Below are 19,538 nucleotides of genomic sequence, written 5' to 3'. Positions count from 1 at the left end.
GAACCCCACCCCCCCCCCCCAAAACAAAACAAAACAAAAAAAACAACAATCAAAACCCAACATATTTTCATGTTTTTAATCTGAAAAGAAATATCGAATAGAAATCAAGCTTTCACTTCTGGTTGGGATGTAATCCTCACAGGACTTAATTTATTCTATACTTCTGGAATGCCTGGCATGACATTTTATGGTTACACATGTAAACTGTGAAAAAATGCAATTACCATCTCAAAATTTTAGTAATAAACATTATATAATAAACTAAAAGACTGCCTACTATAATTTTAATTTTTGTAAAATCTGCCTTTCTGCAGACTTTTGCAGCAAATTTCCTCTAACTTCATATTAAACTCTCTTCTCTGTTGGAGCCTTTTGCCCTTAAACACAGGCTAGATAAGCTAAATTTTTACTGCAGTTTCAGAGCTCTCCCTTTCTTGGTTTTGGCTGGAAACATAGGGTGAGAGGATTAGTTCGAGGCTGCAGTAAGTGCCGCTATTAACATCATTAACCCATGCTCTGGAGTTACTTTATTTCTTTGTACCAATGACACCAAGTTAACATCTGCTCTCCTGTGACATTGGAAGAGCTCTCAGCCACGTGGAGAAACTTCGGGACTACAAACAGGACAGAGTGAAGGTCTAGTAACAAATGAGATTGTTCTGAAGAAATCAGTAATTGAACAATTTCTTAGCTTTTCTGTAATGGGGTCATGTTTTTTACACAGCTTTCTTATTCTAGGAAATCCTTTCTCCATCCCCTGCTTACTAGGGTCCTTCTCGAAAGTTTCACTTGTGCTCTGTTGCTGTTAGATGTGGACATCAGACGTTCAGTAAGTAGCCAGTTTGGAAGCGCTGTGAACATACAGTTTGATCTTACTCTTTACTGATGCCAGTAATACCTGCCTTTTTACTGACTCAGTTTAAAGCACAATCAGAAATATCAGTTAAGCTTTCTTGGTCATGAAAAAGCAATTTCGTAATCTACAGAACCTATAAAACAGTGGTATGAAGGACTCACACTGCGTAATACAAAATGTTTGGGGAATAATTTAAACTTTTTCTGGATATTAATACTATACACAGACTTCCGTCTGAGGTATATCATTTTATCTTCATCTCTGCAGCTTGGGAACTGGTGTGGGGTTTTTCTGCATTGCATTGAGCTCTGTTCGTTTTTACTGTCGTCTTACTAAACCCAGGGGAAACAGGTTTCATTTTTAAACAAACCACAACTTTGTTTCAACATGCAGATCTCACAATCCCTCACACTCATGCAAATGTGAAACACTGTCTTTCTGTTCTACCTTAGACAAGAGAGGGAACTGAAATTTAACAATGTACAAATATATAATCAGTTTTTAACTACTGTAGCTCATCAACAAATATGTATGTGCCTTGCAGGTTAAATGAGTTTATCTAGTACCTCCTGGGCTCAAGAAGTTTGTATGAGACCAAGATTACCTGCTGTACATAATGTTTAGTGCTTTCTTCCACTGAAAATCCACAACTGAAACAAATAAATTGTTTCACGACTTCACTACTTCATAAATGATTTGTCTCTGTGAGCGCTGAGGTTAGAATCAACCCCATCAAGCTGACATCAGGGGCTGTGCAAACTCCTCCAGTCCCAGCCCAGTGCATATTGCTGTTCCAGTTGCACTGGAACCAGAGTGCTCGATACCACTGGTGCACATGCTCATGAGGAGTGGCAGTGAGGGACTCAAATTTGTTCTTGCTGCTGCTCTCACTGGGATTTTAACTCAGATTCCTTGATATAGAAGAAATTTTCTTCAGACACTTCTCTGCCTTCTGACCTTAGTTTTAACGTCACATTTTGAACTAAACTGCCTCAGTTAAGATAGATACGTTATTTTGAAAATAGAAGAGCCTCATCCCCTTCCCTCTCCCCCCATGTACATACACTATCTCTTTCTTCTCTGCCCTTCTTGCTGCCATCACACAAAGTCACTGTGCCTTCTTCCTTCCCTTGCCTCACAAACATGCAAACAAAAGAAAAATTTTGCAAATTTTGCTTTACCTGAACACTTGCAGAAGGCGATACAGCCACTTCTGATGCAAGCTTTTCTTTTCTGTCTGTGTCACACTGGTCATCATTACATGTACAGTCCTGCTTAAAATATTTCCTTGGAGGAGGTTTGGGCTTTGATGATTTAGGTTTTCTAACGAGGATCTCTGATGATTTCTTAGTGTTTTGCAAGGGTCGACCTCCTTCACTACAAGTAGGAGGGGAATTTCTCTCTGAATTATTACCAGACAGTGAGTACAGCAGGCTCGGTTGTCTGGTAACTGGTACATCAATGGTATGTACTCTTGCTTTCAAGTCAGCCAGTTGGTATGCAGCACCGTTACTACATGATGACCGAGGGTTGTAGCTGCTGTCACTGCTGGAACGGGTCATCAGCTTCTGTGTCCTGTGGCTGCCATGAGCAGCATTCCTTTCAATATGTTTTTCACATGGGTGTCTTCCATGCCAGCTCATTTCTAGTTTTTTAACACCTGTACGAGGAACATGTTCAAAACGTCTATTCTGATACATGCACAGTGCTCACTTCTAAGATTCAGCTGATTAAATTTGCAGTTAAATAGCTAAATACCATCATCGGTTGATGCAAAGGCTTGCAGACCAAAGAGTCCAAGAGTTACATTCTTGGACAGCAACATAATGATACATTTTCCATATATATATATATATATATATATATATATATATATGTATCAGCAGTATAGTTTTACTGATGATGATTCTGTTACCCTTGGTCCTTTAGAAGAAATGAGGACACTAAAAGGAGTGTCATTGCAATATGTTACCATGGCAGGATGTCTGTACTGGGCAAATAGCTCTAGCCATGACTTCGTTCACCTTTCCTCACAAGGGGGATTAACAAGCTGTTTGCCCCCAGGACATCACCTGCATTGTGCAGTTCCTTGTTATCATAGTCCTGTCACCTACTGACACTTGTTTGAAAAGCTTTAAGTGGACGTTATGAATTGCAAAGAATGAGCAACAGTGAGAGGAAGTTTGCACAAAAATTTTTTGCTGGAAATCGGACAGATGTGGTCATGTCTTATCACTCCAATAATGTACCTGAGGAGGCATGTTAGGAGCACTGTCCTGTGAGGTTTCCTCCTCTTGCTTTCTGCTCTGGGTTACTTGAATGTTACCAAGGTTTCTAATACAGCATGTATTCATCCTACATAACTTTTAAGACAAAATTGCCATGTTTCAGTGAATATAATTATTCCCTTACCTTCAGTACTCCACTGGTGTCTCTCCTTTCCAAATCTGTTGTTTTCTACAGCTTGTGCAACAGCTTCTTTTAGCTGTTGCTCAGACACCTAGGAGATACCATGCCATTATACTCCTGTGAGACTGCTGTGGGGTGATCAGTAACATTTAAACATTTATTCCTTTCACAAATATTTCCAAATCCTGCACATCGTCTAATGGAAACGAATAGAGCTAGTTATATTACACATCAGTTAATCTTAAAGCTAAGTGCACACCATTATATTTGTATATATTCCAGTATAAGTGAAATATATTTATGGATGTGCTGTTGGTTGTTTAGAAAAAATAGGATCTTTCAAAAATAAATGTCCTTTTGCATACTTCACTAGAAGTGGAGTTCTGGATTTGCCAGTATAGGATAATTTGATACCATGTTTTTATGATAATTTATGCAACTATTTAAACCTGATAATAATTTATACGGTATTCGGTGTTAGGAAGCATTTTGTAGAAAAATCTTGCAAGAACAAAATATTTTCCTTGAATTTAATTATAAATATTGGCTGGGCAAGTCTTGAATTTTAGTTACCGAAAGAGAGGTGTATAAATATTTCTTTCTTTTTTGGGGGTATGTTCCTTCTTGCAAATTATTTTCTTACTATTGAGAATGCTTCCTTGCATAAGAAATATAATTTGGTTTATTACTTAAATGTTATTTCTGTGCTTTTCTTATTCACAGCACAGAAGCTCATGCAAGACTGTCTCGAGTGCTCTTCAAATCCTACATGACTATATTTAAGGTAGTGCATATCTCAGGTTTGTTTGTGTGCAGCAAGGCTTATAAAGAGATCAGCATCTTTGTTATCAACATTTTTCCACCTGTTTTAGATTATCACCTGCTCCCTCACTTAGTTCTCAGTAAGTGCTTTACAGAATGTCAGAAAGAACGCAGTGTGCTACCTGTGGCTCAGGGTGTCTGCTAATAATAATCTGCACTGCACCAGGATTGCAATGGCTTAGCACAGCATAAACTTCATTAAGGGTCGTATTTTGTACTGAAGCTTCATTAATTTCAATAATTTCATCTCCACACCTACAGAGATATTAAAAAAAAAAAAAAAAAAAAAAAACAAAACAGATTTTCTCCCAACCTTGTCTCACCCATGTGAAAGTATACAAAAAGCAAATCAATGTGGTTGACCTCTAATTTGTTCAGGTTAATTCACTATTTCTCTCTGTTCCTGTTACAGAAAATGGAATGGGAAATGAGCGGGACATCAAGGGGGGTTTTGACTAACCTCCTTGTTGCATGCAACCTTTGAGTTTTCTTCATGTTCAGCTGTGCACACTTTGTGATCTTTATGCTGTACGCAGCCTAGCTGCTGCTTCCACCTACATCTTCCTTCCTTCCTTTCAAGTTAACAATTCACTTTTCACATCTTTATGGTGTGCTAGTGTTATTTAAGGTCAGAAAGAATATTGTGTTTCTGCTATATATGAATAATTTGTTAATAGAAAAATTCTAATGACAAACTATTCTAGTCCTGCAGACTGCTAGACTGAATCTTTCTAGATGAATTACAAATTTGGCCCACATGGATACTGAAACTGCCTTTCTCTGCTCTACTACAAATACCCACATACATTAAGACAATGACTAAAGGCACAGATTCATATCATACAACCCTGCAAATAGTTTCAGACCACAGTTCTTTCAGCTAAACTCTTAGGCATGTAGAGAGGAGGGTCACAAAACACCTAAAGTTAAATCAAAAAGCCTGCACTGAAAATGCTGTGCTCTGTTCAATTCTAAATATGTTCCACACTACTAATTGGTCATAAATCTTACAAAGTTAATTTATACACTCCCACTGAAGCTCATTTCAGCAAATCTGTTGGGCAAGAAGGGATAGAATTGGAGGAGCTTGTTATCAGGAAAAACTAGTGCTCAAACAAAGCGGATTATGCTATATGTTTGGGGGTTTCCAGACACTTTTGCATTTGGAAGTCTCCAGGAAGAATGCTATATGCTTGTCTAAGACCGTCAAAGCTAGCCCAGCCTGGACAAGAGACGGTAATTTTACTGGGTTGCTATATATCTGGAAAACCCACATATCCTAAATGCACATGCTCAAACCCTCAGAAAAGTGCATGTGCTTTAAACCTAAAACTCCCAGAAAGCACGATGACTTCCTGCCCAAACAGGTCAAAAATAAACCCATAAGCCAGAGCAATGAAAAACTTTTGCCATAAGGCAGACACTCATTCTCATCCTACCTGAGTCTCCCATCCATATGTGCCACTGAACCTGGTGAGAGGGTGTGAATAAAAATCCCTGAAATACACTGGAAGTAAGGGATGCTACATAACCCAATTCCAAGGCCAACACCTGGCTCTGAAAGAATTAATAATAAAAAAATATAAGAAGCAGTCAAAACAAACCATTGAAGAGACCTTTTTAAAAACTGTCTTCAATTTAATTATTTGTTTTTCTATACAAACCAGAACAAAAGTTTTGTGTTTAGGAATGTTACACATTCATTATTAGGTGTTACTTCTACCCCTTTTTTTTTTTTTTTTTTTTTTTTTTTTTTTTTTTTTTTTCTATTGTTTTTCACCTTCATTATTAAAGTGAGCACACACCAGTATTACTTGTGGGGTTCCAAGATCTGGTTTGAAATTCGTTACTGGTGTGTCACAGACACAGTGCAATGCAGGTTTATTTTGCAAAATATCTCCCATTACAGAAGAATTGAAATGACTTTACAAGGAGACAGAATAGGGAAAAGAAAGAACAAAAATTAAAGAAAAAAGCAAACAAAAATTAAGTATGTATGCTATTGTTTGCTATATCATCTCAGTCCCCTTTCTGTTTTATATATTTATATGTATTATATAAATAAGATTTTTGTGAATTTCCCTCTTTGTTCTGGACAATCACTCTGATGTCAGATCCCACGCTGTGTGTCATACAGTTACCTTATAGAGACTTTGCTTTGTTCACTGCTTTAATGTCCCCATATTTAAAAGTTTATTTCATTCTGCCTGTGGTTGTTTATAAATAGTAGATGATGACAGTTGGAGAGGAGGTGAAAGAATTACAAGATATGTATTTTATTTGGTTTTAAGCCTTTTCAAGAATGAAATTAACTGCTTGCATAATTATGGGTATGAGTTGCATAACCTGCTTAATAATTGGTAGTTGTTGCCAAGAAATTTACTTTTTCAGATGGAAGATATGAATGTGACTCTAGTGCTTGAGCAAAAAAAAAAAAAAGAATGATTGGCTCTTGAGGACAGATGGTGCTCAAAATCCTGCTGATGATAGATAGTTGTTAGCACTGACAGGCACCAAGATCTAATTTAGTGTATTAAAAAAAAAAACCAAAAAAACCAACAGTTCAGGAAAAGAATCAGGTTAGTGAGGAAAGACTTTCAGAGAGCAAATGAACAGTGTTTTGTCAATCAGTGCCTTGTTTGACATTGCTCAGTTAATTTTAGCACTTACCTTTGTTTAGCGTAACTTCCATTATGACCCTGTCATTGGGTTTTGTAGCATTTAATGAGAATGCTGCACTTTCTGAACTGAAAGAGCTGTTTTCTTTGGTTATGCACGTACTAGAGCTCAGTGACTGACACAAGTGGGGTGACAGACAGCTGGAAGCAGAATGAGGCGTGCTGAAGCTTGTCCTGACTGTAAGTGTCAGAAGACCCTTTTTGGCCTGATAAAAAGAAAAAATAAATCATGAGTGGCTTGAGTTTGCATGCATGTTGTGTGTAAAGACAGAAATTGTTCTGGAAGGAGAGTACATCACCTTGAATTTTTGTAAAGCATCATAATGTGTTAATCCATGCATGGATTCTCCATTCAGTTCCAGGATTTCGTCACCTGTTTTTAACGAGAGAAAAAATATACTGTTAATATTGCATGATACATACAGGTACTCAAAAGGAGTCTTCAAATGCAATAATGGATGCAGGTATAAAAGTCACTTATGGCTCATATCAGCTTCTCTTTAATCTGCCTTTAAGTATCACTCTTTGGGAATCTGGAGGGGGAAAAGGGAGAGAAGAGGGATTTCCCACCTTCTTGTAGCCTTCCATCAGCAGCAGCAGCTCCACCAGGAAAGATAGTTTTGACATAGATGCCTATTGGTCCATAAATGCTGTCTTTCCCTCCAACAATACTGAAGCCCAAACCCTGATTTATGGAAAAAGACAGTGTGTGAGAGCCCAGGTTCAGTTCTCATAATAGTTTATTTGCAGTTTCTTCTGTATTACCTACATGGGCAGTACTAGTCAATGGAGTAGTATAATCCATGAAAAAATAGTCAACAACATGCCTCTAGTAAAAGCAAATGAAAATGTCAGTGGAATACCCTCATTATTTGCTTTTTGTTTGTTGCAATATGTTAATTCACTACTGTAAACACACAGGAAGGTGTCTAAATCCTGGGTTTTATGTCCTTGAACCAATAAGCAGTCTTGAGAGATTAATTTATCTGTTCTTCTCCTTAGTTTCCTCTCCCATAAATGAGATTGATGAAACCCACCCTATATTACTACTAACTTCAGACACACAGATGGAGATCTTGTGGAGATATCTCTCTCTCACCCTCTCTCAGGGGAAAACCAATTCCAGCTCAGCCAGTCCCAGTACAGTGTCATAAGTTTAAGCAACACCAATAGAACTTTGTAGGTAGATACTTCTCATCAACTTGTTCTTTGCTCTTTCTCCCCTTATATAAAAGTCAAACACTACCTGCTATCCTTAGGAGGGTGTCACAAGACTAATTAACACCTCTGAAGCTATTTAACATCCCTCAAATGAAAACTAAAAGTATTGTGCTGATGAAATCCCAATAGGCTCCCAAAATACAGATATCAAATTATTATTTTGTAAATTATGATCTTCATCATACTTTATGGAATGATTTCTGAGAGTCACCTCACCGCTTAAATAGTTATAAATAAAATATTAAATATTTTAATTGAAAAGGTTATTAATTAACAGATTCGGAACCTTATTCAATAAGTTCAGAAGCTATGTGTTTACGTTCATACCTTCTGTATTCTCTTTTTTAAGCATTACTTTTGCAGATACAGCTATGTTCTGTCTTTCTTCAGACTCTATTGTGGGTTTTGCGAATGTTTACTGGTTTTTATTGAGGTCCTGTGTATTCTTGGTAGCTCTTGTTTTCCTTCTCAACAGAACTGTCTTTATGGCTCAACTCTGACTTAAAGGAAGCTCTAAGGTTGCTGTGCTAGTGCACCATGGATGACACAGAGTCTATGATTTCAAGCCTACCTCCAGCTGCCAAAAAGGGTACCAGTGAATGTCAGCATTGGGGTTTCTAGCTTCAGCCTTAAATACCTGAAGTCACTTCCCTGCACTTCGCAGTTTACATTTGTGAAATGAAGTAAAACTCTATGGTAAATCAATAGAGCCAGTCTTACCTTCCCTTGTCCTTTCATCAATACGATGTTTGAGATTACTGAAGCCTGTAAGCCACAGGATGTGTGCACTAGCTGTGCTGTACTTAGTGATCTAGATGGCCTCGAAATTGCCTGAACATTAAAAAAATAAATGTCGTTTTAATGCAGACCCAGAAATTCTTGGACATACATTAGGACAACTTGTTTATTTCAAATTTTCTTCCTTACAACTGATGGTACTAAAGACAAAAAAAAAAAAAAATTCTCTCTAATTTTCAGAAGCCACTTGTTATTCAGACATTCACTGCTCACTGAAATTGTCCTGCAGTGACTAAACCAGAAGGAAATGCTGAAGTGGTGCAATGCTGTAGAAAGATCTATTTGTGCTCTCATTTGATTCTCCATGCTAAAATCCCATTTGCGGCCATTAGGGGTCCTAAGCAAGTATTATCACATTTGCCTCAGAACTAAACTAAGAAACAAGAAATTCTAACTTCTTCCCTCATCTTGCGACCAAATAACTTTATCTTGGACACACAAGCTTCTTTCTACTGCTGAAAGAGGTGAAGCACATCCTTTTTCCTTGATAACCAAGGTAAGCAATTTTTGAGTGCTTTTCCTCCCTCCATTCCACACATAGTGGATTTATTAACTCCAGCCCCCGAGATTTGTCCCATTTTAATCAACCTTAACGAATTATTTAATGAAAACTTCCTATTTGAACAAGGAATTGGGTACTACAAACTAATTTAAGCACTGACAAAAAGTCATTACCTAAAGCTAACTATGCATGAAGTTCAGCAGGGCCAGAGTTAATTGCACTCATTACAAGTCCAAGAGAGTTCAACACTTTGTTTTAAATGCAGCAAAGTGAAACAGGTGTTGAAGTGTGTGGAACATCAGCCAAAATTTCGACTTCTGCATATGCAAGAAAATAAGTTTTAATTTTGACATGAAAACAAGATTATTTATTCAACATGGGATCGGGAACATGATTTAGAAGGAAATATCTGCAATACCAAAAAGCTACTCTCCAAAAAGTATCCCTCTGCCAGAGCGGGGTGATTGCTTATTCTGTTGTGAGTCTTCTGAATCTGGAATCAGAAGTTTTCAAGTTGCTTTTGTTTCTGTGTGAGGGGGTATATTTTGTATTTCGAGGGTGGGGTGGGGGTGGCGACGATACCCAAGCCAGGGATGTGTCCCCTCTGCCAAGGAGCAGCACCTGCCCATGCAGGACCTCTGAGCAGCAGGAAGCCCAGCACATCCCTGGGGCTCTGTCTGTCTGCACAGGTGCTGTCTGGTTGGGGTTTGTGATGCAGTTTGTCACCTCCTCACCCCATTAAAGCCCTAGGTCAGGCTGTGGTGCCCCCAGGGTGAGAGATGGGTCAGGAGAAGACAGGGGAGCAGTGGCGAGTCTCCCAGCCAGGCCTCAGTCAGGGCAGGAGGTGACAGCAGAGTGTGAGGAGCTTCACCTCCATCTCCCCACTCCAGGCTTGAGCCTGGGGACATTCAGCCATAGATATCCACATCCTCTCTACCCTGCCCAGCCTCTGCTCTCCTAGCGTGTGGTGAATCGCTTGGTATCCATCTGGAGAGCAAGAGACTGTCAGATTGTAAAGAGGGTTGTTTAAATACGTCTGGTTCACTGTGGGGCAGAAAGGGCGATGCTTCACCCAGCCAGTGTGGCGGAGGGCAGCGATTACCAGCCATGAGGCAAGTCCCTACCTGCTTGTGGCCATGGCTGGGTCAACGGAGGTGACTCGGGAGGCTTGTGGAGGTGGGGCCCAAAGCTCAGGCCGGGGTTTTATCAGCCACATGCCCAGAGCATCTCCACGGCCAGCGGCGGGGAGACGCCCGGGAAGGGCCTCTTCAGTGGTGAGCTTTGAGGCGGTTCCGGGTGCCTACCAAGGTGGCGTGAACCACACAGGGGCATTTACACACACTGTAACACCTGCTGGGGCAACAGGAGGGAGAAGCTGCTGAAGAAATGTTTTTTTTTCTGGCACAGAGCCTTTCCCGCTCTCCTACTTCTCACAGAGGAGGGATGGGGTTAAGAAGTGGAGGAAGCAGGTGTCCGCCATTTTCCCCGGCGGGGCCAGCAGGGAAGGCAGGTTTTGACAAGAAACACGACTGCCAAGGTCTTTGAGAGATTCTTACTGGAAGCAGTTTTGTCTATTTTTTGGGGGTGATTTCCTGCAGCACTTACTGATGTTCTCCCTCCAGAGCAGTCCAGCTGTTGGGAAAGAGATTTGCGGCCGGTGTGGAGAGCGTGGGGCTGCCGGTCTCTGAAGGGCACGGCTTTCCGGGGCGTCGTGCAGTCCATCTCCTCGATCCAGTACGGGTTTACACCTGTCAGATGGAGGGGGGAGAGAGGCTGAGTTATTTCGCAATTGTTGGACTTCTCTGCATGTTCATTTTATCAGGTAAATGTTACTTAGAAATGTTTTTCCTCTTGTAAATCTCTCTGCGAAGGGAGTCATCTTTTCAGTCCTCACTGGGGGGAGACCCATTCGTGTTAAATATAGTAAAAAACATTTCCTGCCAAAAGAGTGTTGGCCTGTTTAGAATACACCTTAAAAAACATAAAATGGAACGTTCACGCACAAAACTAACTTTAGAATATTGTGAATATAAAAGCTGATGTTTTTATGCATCAGTAACTCTTAGCTGAGGATCCCAGGCTAAATTTGGACAGAGATGCAGTTTCTTTTAACACTGCAGTACCATCACACAATGAAGTGATGTGCTGTGTGCTCCCCAAATATTACAAGCGAAAAGATTACTTCTTTGCAACTTACTGGTTGAGTTACTGCGAGTCCGTTGACATGCAGCTTTACTGTGCAGAAAACCATTTTGTATTTCCAGAGGCTTTTCCTTACAGGCTGGCGTTTCCTAAACAAACAAACAAAAACAAACAAACAAACAAACAAAACATAAAAGAAAAATCTATTGTTATGCAAGAAATTCTCAAAACTTAAAAATAAAATTTCTCCTAATTTGGCTTGCACAAATTTCAGCCTGAATCAAAATTAATTATTTAAAATAAATGGGATGATAAAGGAGAATACGGCGTAAAACTTTCCTATAAACATGATTATAACTTGCCAGAGTAATAACATAGAAATAGATTCTGGTCTTTAGTCATAATGGACATAAAATTAATTGGACACCCCCGGTCGGTTCAGACAGACTAATACTTGGAGGTATGGGTAAACTGTCGCCATGCTTGTCTAATTTCTGGAGATAAGTGGTGCTTTTTGGTACTGAGTTTCCATCATCTTAGAAGGGTGTTATTTCAAAAGAAAAATTCTTAGGCCCAGCTTTAAAGTGGTGGATAGGTGTCTAACTTCTTCTGTTTTTGGAGGGATGGTTTTTAGTCAAAATACAATCCAGGTGTTCAAAAATCTTTGAGGACTAGACATTAGTGTTTTCCAAAAATCCAACCCTTTCTACTTGGAAACTTTTAGTTGCTTCTGAAACTATAGCCACTAATTCTAGCATTTAAAAACCTGTAGGTAAAACATTCTAAATGCAGGTTTTTAGGAACAGCTTGAAAATAAATAAATGATCACATCTGAATTACAGCTGATGTTAGGAATAATTCTGAATGTACGTGTTTCCTGAAAGCCCTGCTTCTGATGTGACATGGAGAATACCGTTGATCCTCAGGGAATCATAGTTAAAGGAAAATTATTCATAAGTACAGATAGCAAACTGACTGAAATATAGTAAATCCCCAGATATAAAAGGCTTTTGCTCAGTGATCTTCTGCAGGGGCTAAGGCGGCCACAAAGGCAGCATCAGAGCAGGATCTCTATGTTCTAATCTGTCTGGAGCCAGCTAAGACACTTTCCTCCAGAGTCTGATTTTAGTAGTGCTGTTTGGAGATACCTCAAGAACTAATGAATGATAATTTTCCTTTTCAACAGCAGGTGGAGGCATTGCCAAGTAGCAAAACCATACTAGGGCTTTCCAGTCCCATTCCCCTAGGGAACTCTTCAGAATAAGAAAGGCAGAGAAGATTCTTAAAGAGGCATTTTGAAAATGAATTTGCAGTGTTTCTCTTACCAAGCTGGCTAGCTTGAATAGCCTTTGCAACCCTTAAAAAATTTGGTGCAGACTTGTTCAACAAATTAATAAGTAAGTGAATTTGAATAAATGCACAGTTCACCTGGCTGCCTCTAGGGTGGTACTATGCTACAAAAGTTTAATATAGTTCATCTCTGGCCACTTAGGCATTGAAAGGAGAGAAAATAAACAAAAATCTTGGCAGAATCCAGCAGACGTCTGGGTGAGACAGTTCACTGCTCTCCTAGAAAGAGGCAGACTCAGACCTGATAGCATCTCCAGTCAGGGGTGTTTTCTCAGTCTAAGGTTGTATCTGTGTGACCCTGTTGTAGATAACAAACAGAAAGTACCTTTTTCCTTGAATATCAAGATCTGAAGCCTGCAACAAATCTCTGGGTGAGCTTTGTTTTCTTCAGAGTGGTAAATGTGTGGTAAGGGACTAACCCTGTCCATTCATCATCCTCATGTTTTCTTGAGAATTTGCAAGTGAAAAGCCTTTGGTGACATCTAGTTTGGGGTGGGGATGAGAGGACAAGAAGCCTGAAATGAAATGTGTCTAATCCAGTGGAATGGACTCTCTGAAAGAAAGTTCAGAAAGGGTTTCCACTGAAAGATTTAGTGATAATCTGGGGTTGCTGACCTGTTAATGCTGCCTCCTGTTCCCCTCCCTCTCCAGTAACCCACTCCAGTAACACTCCCCATAAGAATTTCCTAGCTATAGATCCTAGATCCACAAAACTACTTCAGTACAGGGCCTGCTCTCTGGCTTCTTGATTCATGGATCTTCCCTTAAATCCATCTCTGCCTTTGCTCAGCTTCCAAATGGAAAATTAGTATTGGCAAGCTATGTGTTTCTAAAAGGAGGGGTTGTACAGCCCTTGCTAGAATTTCCCAGGGCCTTGGCCTCCCCATAGCCTCTGTTTATCTGGGAAAAAGCTATGCTGAAAGTCACCAGAGTCTGACCACAAGAGGTCTGGGGTTTTGTCAGGAAGAGCAAAACCATGTTCTTCAAATGTCTGATGCATAAATTCCCCTTTTCTCTCAAGCAAATGTTGTCAGATCACCCCATTGCTGTGGGAGGGGACCACAACTTTCATGCTTACTTTGCTAAACATCATGATGTTCACCAGCCGTGTTGGGTGAATGAGAGGTTCAGGCTCCTTGCTGGACAGATCTTTAAGTGGTTGTCCGTTTAGTGTTAACAGTTCATCCCTTGGGCTCAGACGACCATCCCTTAAAAAAAAAAAAAAAAAAAAAAAAAAAAGGAACACGCTTGCATGTTTTTTTACAAAGACCAATATGCCACTACTGTGCTACATGTCTCACTAACTGAGGAATTGGCTGCAATCCTCCCTTTGCCTTGAACAGACCTGTCATCAGATGTCTCAATGTGTGATGCACCCCATCCCCTGCTAGGATTTTTTCCTGTTGCTGCTCTCTTCTGCTCAGTCCTGGTGATCAGCTGCCTTTCCACATATAGCTTACATCCAGGCAAAATACTCCTCTCACCATCTTGCATTGGCAAGTTGATCAGAGTCTATACACTTTGCTCCCTCTCAGGAACTTCGGCTCACATTGCTTTCCAGTGGCCTTGCTAGGCTGGTGACATCCGATATTGTCCTTTGATAGGGCAACTAGGAAAACACCATTTGAAAACTTCATGTTATGTATGATCTTTCATTCTTCCAGGTTTTATTTCTTAGTGTAATTGAGAAGCACGAGATCCCTGAAAGGTCACAGTTTTATTTTTCTAGAATCTTAACCTGTCTTTCCAAGTGGAAGTGTTGTAAGAAATGATTCCCAAACATCACTGCCGTTCTCTGAAAGAGCTTCAAGGCATAGCTTGTCACAGAAGCTCATCATGCAAAATCCATGCAGACAAATGTTTCTCTAATAATCTTGCTGACTCCACATGTACTGTACCTGTTTGCTGCTTCTCCAGCAGGTATGTGGCTGCCCGTGAACCCTTTCCAGAGAGATGCACATTTCGGACTCCTAGAGAGCTTGATTCCTGAGCTACTGTTCCCTGTGGTTGTACACAGCCTGCAGATGCAGCTGTCCTGATTCAGAAGATGAAAGGTTGCATGAAAGAAAATGTACGAAGGATGTTAAAAGTTACTTACAGTTATCATGAGCCTTTTTAAAGAAATACAGAAAATGTTCTTGTTCTTAGAACCGGATTGCCTCCAAGTAGAACAGGAACAGGCCTTTAACACTGTGCAGTTGTGAAAGAGTAATTGTATTATAGAGTCAGTGTTTTAAAAAGTGTTGTTTTCCTTAGGACTTCAGTGGCTTCTGGCTACAAGAGGGAAGTATTAGAATAGAGTGCCCCTTTGCATAGAGGGGAAGAGAACAGATAATAGACTTTTATAGTAACTGGATAAATTTTGCCTATGCTAACTGTTATAAGAAAAGACAGGGAGGAAAATAAACATATGCCAGAAAAGGAAATACTTTGGAAAACAGAAGAGGTCTGAATGGAAAAAAACTGTATACAAAACACTAGAAGCTCCACCTCTGCTGCTGACTTGTTAAGTGGGGGCAGGGAAGCAGAGAGGACTGCAACAGTGGAAGATTCTTTGTCCACTCCAGACTGGTTGAGGTTGCTGTAGTCTGTGTGTTGCATCTGGAGGACTAATTGTAAGCACATTTTTAGCAGAGTTATGAATCATTAGCATATGAACATACAGAAAGATAAATAGTGTCTTAAGTCATATGAGTAAGTAAAGCAAAGCATGGATTGACCAAGCACACGAAGAACACATTTGTCTAGGAAGTATACTCCTGTAGCACAAATGCATGAACACTTAAAAATTCTAAAGAGACAACGAAAGCTGGAAAGTTAGTACACAATTTCTTTTCCATTCGCTTAGTAAATCTCCTAATTCAAGTATTCACTCATTCTGCTCCCAGCTGAACCCACCTCCTCTGCCCTCGCCAGCCTCTCCATACTCCACAAAGTGAAGAGGGCTCTCAGTGTATCCTGGATCCAGGCTTGTTCCCAAGAGATTTGTATGACTGAGGTATAGATTTCTGAAGGGGAGGCAAATTTCATATGTTAGGACAGGCCACAAAATATAGCAGTGGTCAACTGTCTGTATTGCTCCTGGGTCCTCTGGTCAGAGTGGCATGAACTATTTCCAGTAATCTGCAGTGTGACAGCACAAGGAAAGCTGTGTAACCACCTTTTCCACCAACGGTAGAGCTTCATTTCTGCCCTAAGCAGAGTTCATCCAGCCCCAAGGGTTAGAATCATTATTCCCTTTCACCACAAATCAATAGGGATCACATCATGTCTGACTGATAGCAAATGGAAATTTTGAATTTACAGTAATGTCAATAAAGTTCATTATCTCCCAGGCTGACTGTTGAAGCCTGATTCCCATTCCGAAACCTGCCAGAGTAAGTCTAAGTCTGTGAATGAATGAAGTATTTCAGTTGGAGTCCTAGGCTGACTGCAGGCTGAATTCAGTAGGTAATGGATAAGGACTATACTTGAATTGACTGACTTGTTTACTCTGTGGGTTTGCTTGCATTCCAAATTGTCTGCCATTAATGAGGAGCGTCTGAATTTTACGAAGCCTCTTTTGTTCCTGAAGAGTGCTTCTCATAAGTAGTGGTAAGTGTGTAAGTGTGGACAGAATTCTATTTTAAACCAGTTTCTTTGAGTCCTAACACTAGTATGGGAGCTTCTGTATTTACTTTTCACCCAAGGTAAATATTTTTGGAAATACATACTTGAAATCAGGACTACATTACGTATTTTTTTTATTTTATGACTTTGCTTTGCAGTCTTTGGTGTGGTAACAAAATAAAGATGAAAATTCTGATGTCTTAAAATTTCAGGTCTTAAGTAGCAGAAAATGTAAGCTACCTTTTCTCTTTGTTTGCAATGGTCCTTTGGTTTAGGTATCAGTAAGAAATTACAGGCCAGATTCTGCATACATGGAGCATCCATTTAACTCGCAGGATTTTCAGTGGGGTAGTGTGCTTGTTCTAAAACATGACAAAAGTAAGACAGCCACTAAAGGTAGAAAATTATTCTGCTGGTTGGCTAAGTAATTTGAGATGTCAGCTGATCATGGATTGGGGCTGTTGTGAAAGAATAATTGTGTTATAGTGTCAGTGTTTAAAACAAGTTGTTTCCCTTTTTTTCTGGAGTCAGAATTCAAGTTTGGAATTGCCAACTTCTCTCCTTAGGAATCCTTACTCTTGTGTACTGCTCCCTTGAAATACCTACATATCCTCTCACAGATACTGGTCAGGCACACACAGAGAACTTTGCAGAGCTGCTCACCACGATTCATGTTGTTCTTGATTGTAATGTGATGGTGAGCCTATTCAGACTGTCCCCAACGCATCTCTGTGAAGAGCACAGTCATGCTTATGTCCTTCCTATAACTTATTCACAGTGTACAGCTGCTGCGTTCACGGTGTTTACAAAAATCCTTATAATTAATTGTCCAAAAGTTATTTGGCTCTCATCAGTTTCACAGGACATCACAGAGTGCAGTGGGTTTGGCTCTGAGGTTTTTCATTGCAGCGCCTTTGGGGGAGACATTGTGTTTTGTACAATGGTACACGTGCCAGACTGGAAATTCTGGGTTGTACTGGTATATACATGTGAAAGGACACCAAATAAAAACTGATAGAAATATTCTTTCCAAGAGCAATATGTTGCATACACTTAGTCTGAAGGAAAGTAGAGGTTAAATACATTGTACATTATAGAAAAATCTTGGGAATGATTTTTGTTTAAATCTGTAGTCATCTTACCAAGTTGGGCTACATTTCAAATAAGCTCTGTGTGGCAATCATTTCTGCAAATCATTTATGTGAATTACTTTAAAAAAAAAAAAAAAAGTTTTTATTGGACTGTAGGGACATGTGGCAAATATCCGTATGTTGTCAGCATCTGCACTTTTTTGGGTTCTGGATATAGATCACTATATTCACATCCAAGTTATTGCAACATGACAGAAAATTAATAAAAGCTGTTCTTTAGAAAAATAAACATTTGGCCAATTCCTGTGCCAGCAGTCAATTTGCTTTGGGTTTTGTTCTTTAATATCTTTTATTTCCTGTCTCACTTCTTATTTTATGCATAGAAATACTGCTGATGGTTCCAAGCATAAAGACAGTATTTATTTTGTATCATCCTCCTTTTTAAAGTTGCCTGCTCATTTTGAAAGGTGATTTATAGCTCCGAATGTACTGAATGCTGAAAGATTGCTAAAATGAAGCTGACAGGTTTGGTGTGTGAGCAGGTGGATTCTAGGTCAACCTTGCCTGCTCATTATTAGAACATATGTTTAAACACATATTCACTGTCAGTGAATAAAATCTCTCTGTAAGGGACTTTGCCACTGAGCACTTCAAGACTCTGGGGAAACATATCTGCATGATAATATCCACTCATCACTGTGAAAGCAAAATTAACCAGGTCTGTGGGAGTGCGTTAGAAGCAAAATTTGTCTTTAAACTGAATCTGCTTGGCTGCAAGATAAAAATCAAAGGTGGAGTTCAAGAGCCTTCTTGAATGCATTTTTGTCACTGGTGAGAGTAAATTAATTTTTCATGTGTTTAGTTCTGGAAAAGTAACTTGCTCATCCAGGCCAATTGTCTCCTCCTGCTCCCCACTTTTTGTCATGCAAAATGCAAAGTTTCTGAGGATGTTTTTCTATCTGCCATTTAAAAGATTTCTTTTTTCTTCATGCTCTCATTAGACATTTCTAGTCCAGAGTCCCATCTCAAAACATCTAATTCCAGATGTTGTTGAGAAATAAGGGTAACCATGGCATCTGTGGAAAACTGAAAAACTTTTGTGCACTCAACGTAAGACACAGTAGTTAGATTGTCTGAAATGAAGTGTTATACAAGGCTAGTTCAAGTAAGGTCTTTGACTCAGTTAACCAAGCGTATGACAATGAGCTGATTGACTGCTGGTTTAAAAAAAGAAAAAAAAAAAAAAGAAAAAAATCTAACAGTACAATAATGAATTTAAATATTTAGCTTTTCTGGCCTCTTGACTGTGAAATGGGATTTTCAAGTGGAAGATTAAGAGAATACAGTCTTTAGGGATTTTCTTCAAGAAGCATTTTTTTTTTCTGCATCAGTTCTAACAGAGAAAGGGCCAGAGTCTCTCTGGCATAAACTGATGTGACTCCACCGATTCTGACGTACCCTAGCCGATGCCTTGGTCTTTTCAAAATATTTACAGTAGATGTAATTCATTTTCCCAGCACTATATTCCCTTTGCAACTAATAAAACGGCAGAAGCTAGAAAGCCTTTGAATGATGCAAGAAGCAGGGCATGGTATTAAGGTTCTGCCCTAGACAGACGATTCAGCACATCAGATGTTACAGACAGACCTTTCCATCCATCATCTGGCCTTTGGTATGTTTTTCTGGGAGCCTTTGCCCTGGCCCACATTTCGCAGCACACACTGTAGTATAATAGCCTATTTCCCAACTTGCTATGGGGATAACATGACCCTGATGTCACAAAAGCAAGAAGGCCAGGAAGATAGAAAGAAAGAACAAGTAGAAAAAGGGAGGACAACACATAAATGTCTAAATAAATGCAGTCTTCTCTCCTAGCTTTGTTTTTCCATCCTGCCCATAGGCTCATGTTTGAGACATTACAGTCTGTTGCTGTAACACTTGTCTGGGTACCAAAGAGCCAACTAACTGTGTAAAGGCGAGTTAATAAAAAAATATTCTGGCAATGACCAAGGGAGAAAAATAACCTTTTGCTTTTTTTTTTTTTTTTTTTTTTTAAGGGA

At 39.5% G+C, this 19,538-nt stretch overlaps 1 protein-coding gene across 4 annotated transcripts in view; it reads right to left on the bottom strand.

Annotated features, from left to right (window-relative positions):
- The window catches only part of IL16 (interleukin 16), a 46,674-nt gene that overhangs the window by 7,585 nt on the left and 19,551 nt on the right, over nt 1–19,538 (bottom strand). For 2 of the 4 annotated variants that reach the window (XM_026856209.1, XM_026856210.1), the window contains exons 2-14: nt 15,677–15,786; nt 14,677–14,813; nt 13,857–13,986; nt 11,484–11,577; nt 10,892–11,034; nt 8,707–8,817; nt 7,336–7,450; nt 7,065–7,138; nt 6,758–6,971; nt 5,527–5,644; nt 4,210–4,342; nt 3,269–3,356; nt 2,038–2,516 (exon numbers count right to left, since the gene is read on the bottom strand). In XM_026856209.1, coding sequence (XP_026712010.1) covers nt 2,038–2,516; nt 3,269–3,356; nt 4,210–4,342; nt 5,527–5,644; nt 6,758–6,971; nt 7,065–7,138; nt 7,336–7,450; nt 8,707–8,817; nt 10,892–11,034; nt 11,484–11,577; nt 13,857–13,986; nt 14,677–14,813; nt 15,677–15,786 — 1,946 coding nt within the window. The remainder of the gene's footprint in view (nt 1–2,037; nt 2,517–3,268; nt 3,357–4,209; nt 4,343–5,526; nt 5,645–6,757; nt 6,972–7,064; nt 7,139–7,335; nt 7,451–8,706; nt 8,818–10,891; nt 11,035–11,483; nt 11,578–13,856; nt 13,987–14,676; nt 14,814–15,676; nt 15,787–19,538) is intronic. The other 2 variants (XM_026856207.1, XM_026856208.1) reach the window with 1 other exon arrangement.

Source organism: Athene cunicularia (assembly GCF_003259725.1).
Source record: "Athene cunicularia isolate RWA chromosome 10 unlocalized genomic scaffold, athCun1 chr10_part1, whole genome shotgun sequence".
In the NCBI taxonomy this organism is placed as follows: domain Eukaryota; kingdom Metazoa; phylum Chordata; class Aves; order Strigiformes; family Strigidae; genus Athene; species Athene cunicularia.
The sequence above is the reverse complement of the archived record's forward strand: the minus strand, read 5'-3'. Positions and strand labels throughout refer to the sequence as shown.